The sequence below is a fragment of the Fragaria vesca genome, linkage group LG1, assembly GCF_000184155.1.
Source record: "Fragaria vesca subsp. vesca linkage group LG1, FraVesHawaii_1.0, whole genome shotgun sequence".
NCBI classification, from domain to species: Eukaryota; Viridiplantae; Streptophyta; class Magnoliopsida; order Rosales; family Rosaceae; genus Fragaria; species Fragaria vesca.
In genome coordinates this window covers 12,735,478-12,739,251 of record NC_020491.1, presented here as the reverse complement: position 1 = coordinate 12,739,251, position 3,774 = coordinate 12,735,478, and the positions used below count along the sequence as shown (strand labels likewise).

The window sequence follows — 3,774 nt, the reverse complement described above, 5'->3', positions numbered from 1 at the left end:
CCGGCCAGATTGACTTTGTTTGAAGTTTTGGGTGATCTGGCCGGAAAACTGGAATTCGGCGGACTCGCCGGGGATGGAAAGAGGTCGGAGAAGCTGCTGGAGTCCGCTAGGGTGGAGGCGCGCCCTCGCCGGTGCTCGCCGGTGCCGTACGGTAGCGAAAGGAGGGACATCCGCACGGTGCAGACCTGATAACGTCTATATATATATATATATAAATTTTAAATTGACTTGATTATTATAAAAGGCAGAAAGAAAAGATTGTGCAAAATTTCTTAGATTTGTTCTTCAACAAAGATACCCACTACAGAGTTTTGTACTTATAAACTGGTTATTTTCCATTCTCACACCCTGTAAATAGTACAAACAAGCATAACATATAATGATCCAAATATACAAATTAAACCAAACCAAAGGTCAAAAAAAGACAAACATGTAGACAAAAACCTTAGTATAGCCTGTAAAACCTTCTCCGCATCATGTCACCAACACATTTAAAAGGTAGAAAGGATTAATTAACATATTTAAGACCAAGTTTCATGATCCACTCACCATATCTAAGTTTTGGGTTTACAGAGCGAAGTTTATTGACAACTTCCAATACAGTGCTCAGAAAAGAAACTGAACCAATATAACCTGCAGAAGAGAACAAGAAGATCAAAAAGCCATATAAAATATCAAAGGAAGTAAGTTTAGAATTATACGTGAAAGAATTTCCCCAGTGATGAGTTTACTAAGCTAAATGTTAATTGTTCGAGTTCCTTTTTTATCAGGTAATGCATAAGCACTCCCAAACAAGTACTGCTCTAGCACTTTTAAACCCTTATGTTGTTTGGTGCTGTTTTGAGATATAGACTGGTGCATATAGCTAGCAAGTTCAGTGAACATACTGCTATGTTTGTCATCAGATAAACTTTCATATTCATGGTTACATTAGAAATAATATAAGAGGAATTAAACGGTGTTTTATTTAAAACTCAAGAGAAGCAGGTAGTGTGTACTGTAATTCTCTGTATTACACATCAGCAAATTAAGTCAATAATGCATGCATATCCTGCTGGTTATATATTGATATGGCAATCTCCAGTCCTGAACATTAAATTATGATTTCTGTATTGCTTCTTTCCATGGCAGAAAAATCAGAAAACACATTCAAGAAGTAGTTTCCATGCATACATCAACTATATTTGCGACCACATGTTAAAAAATCAATTGATGAATGGATTATACCTGTTAATAAATGAGTGTAGTATAATAGATCATTTGATTCTAGGCCTTGTATCAATTCCCAAAGCTGTTCTCCATTTAAAACTTGACCCTTAAATGTTGGGTATCCTGCAAACATTATAAGGTCAGTTGAATCATAACATCCCCTCCATTTAATCAAGGACAACATGCAAGACTTATGTCAAGCCAAAGGAACTGTTTTAATGAAGTAAAAGCGGCTTGCCTGTGTGGTTTGAGAACTGGACAGAATTAATTGGATCGACATCATAGCCTAATAATTGCAGGGGGAACACAGCTGATTTATTCCCAACATATCCCTAAACAAGTATAAGAGATTATGAGATCAAGAACAATAAGGGTTTCACATATAATCTCAAAAAATACAGGCAGATACTAAAAAATCCCACAACGCATATTATGTGTAGGACTGTTGCAAGCCATTACGGCTAGTCCAGTTGAATGAAGGCTAAGAAAAATAACGTAACGCAGACTATGAAATGATGCATATACTGAACACAACCAATTTTATTTGCAACACTTAAGCAAGAACCACCACGATACTAGTAAATGCAAAAACTTCCCAATAAGAAAAACACATCTGAAATTTGATTACACAATCAAGTAATCATAGTATTTCACATCAATGCACGTAGTTGGGAACACTGAAAACCACATTGATCATGAACAGAAAAGCCAAATAAAGGGCCTTTAAAGCTCACCCACAAATCTCAAAAGTATGAAAAACCTAAACAACGACTTAAAGATTCCAACTTGGCCAAAAAGGCTACCAAATGAATCAATGTCCTTGAATTCTCATAGCACAAAACCAATAAAAATATGAACTTGGCACATAAGACTTATAATTTATATAGGAAATCAGTATCAGTTTTCAATTTTTTCAATTGGGTAATATCTGCTTATCAATACCTGAACTGTGTGGGATTGGATACTAAGAACTCGACCAGTCTCAGACGGCAGAGCCAAGGAAAGGATGGGAGGAGGGGCCATTTCAGAATTTTTGAAGCTTCGCGAGCTTCCCTTGGGGACGAGTCTGGGTTTTGATCTCTGCAGAATTGAAAAGGAGGGTTTTTGAAACGAAGAAGAAGAAGAAGAAAAGGCCAGGTTTTTCTGAGTGAGAGAGTTGAGTTTTGCTTTCGCAGACTAGCACAGTCCACACTAGTTTTTGTATTGCGAAGTTGAATACGTATCATATTTTGTTTCAACCGTTAGATCTCATGTGCGGTTGAAAATTTGAAACAAATACTTGACCCGTTAACAGTACCCACGACCTAAGATCTTGCGTGACCAGTTGAATCGAACGTGTGAATCAAAAGCTGAAATGTGAAAACGTAATGGACGATGGTGCATTGAGAAATTCGCTTGCGATTCACACTAGGGCTGTAAAAATGGGCTCGAATAACTCGTGTCGAGCTCCTATTCGTTTCATCTTGTTTTTAACTCGTTTTATTCATGTTTGTAAGATAAATGAGGGAGTTTGAGCTAAATATTAAACTCGATAGAAAAACGAGTCGAGCTCAAAGTAAGATATATTCGGATCATTTAACTCATGAGAAGCTCGTATTTTTAATAAGTAGCTCGAACTTAGTAAAAGATCGGCTCATTTGTTGAACCTCGACTCATTTTGTTTAAAACTCATAAAAATTTATAGTATAAGCATATATAATTTCTTTTTCTAATCCCAAATACTTAATTCATTTTAGTACCCACCTTTTCAATTGGAAGAGAAGCAAATGTCCATGGATTCTTAGAAATACATTTATCAAAGAAAGGTTTAAGCTTATGAACTACGCATGCAAGAATTTATAATATAAAAGAGAAATGTCAAAAGCTAAGAATGGTGCGTTTATTACCACCTCACAAACCATTTTGTTCACCTCATTATATTCTCTTCACACCCTACTTATATATTTTTAATTGTAAGTATACATTGTTCACCCATTTACAATACCCAAAATACTAGTTTCCCGGTTCTAGTTCATTCACCCTACATTCGCAAAGCTTGGTTCTAGACTTCTATTGTAACCATGTAACTATTACACGTTATTGAATGTGTTTTTTTTCGTAAGATTTTGAACTAGTATACAACTGGCACAGAGGGTGCTAATCATGCTTAGTTAATGGTCTTTTGGTCTACTTACATATTTAAATTCAGTTTCATGACGTCATGGTTCAAGTCTAAAATGGGCACTCCATGTCGGAGCCAACACAGCTCATAACGTCATGGTTCAAGTCAAATTTCAAATTTGGAGATGACTGATAAAAAATAAATGTGCAGGGATGAGCCTGATTAAAAAAAAAGATGAAGGATTAAACTAAGAGAAATTTTAAATATACACCTCTAATCTCTTAATACACATCTCTATTATTTTATGTTTCTATTAAGATTTTATAGGTAAGTTAAATGACCAAAACAAACATCTCTTATTAAAAAAAAAAATACGCGCTAGAAGTATTCTTTTCAACATCTTCTACCCTAAAATAGTTGAAAGTACGTCTTCTCCTATAACCTCAACTCTTCTCCACAATTCA

At 35.5% G+C, this 3,774-nt stretch overlaps 1 protein-coding gene across 1 annotated transcript in view; it reads right to left on the bottom strand.

Annotated features, from left to right (window-relative positions):
- LOC101304704 (pyridoxal kinase-like) overlaps positions 1-2,402 on the bottom strand; it is a 6,977-nt gene extending 4,575 nt beyond the window's left edge. Inside the window, exons 1-4 of the mRNA XM_004288097.1 lie at positions 2,152-2,402; positions 1,448-1,541; positions 1,228-1,332; positions 550-633 (exon numbers count right to left, since the gene is read on the bottom strand). Of these exons, the coding sequence (XP_004288145.1) occupies positions 550-633; positions 1,228-1,332; positions 1,448-1,541; positions 2,152-2,232 (364 nt within the window). The 5' untranslated portion in view covers positions 2,233-2,402. The remainder of the gene's footprint in view (positions 1-549; positions 634-1,227; positions 1,333-1,447; positions 1,542-2,151) is intronic.
- Positions 2,403-3,774: the final 1,372 nt, after the last annotated feature.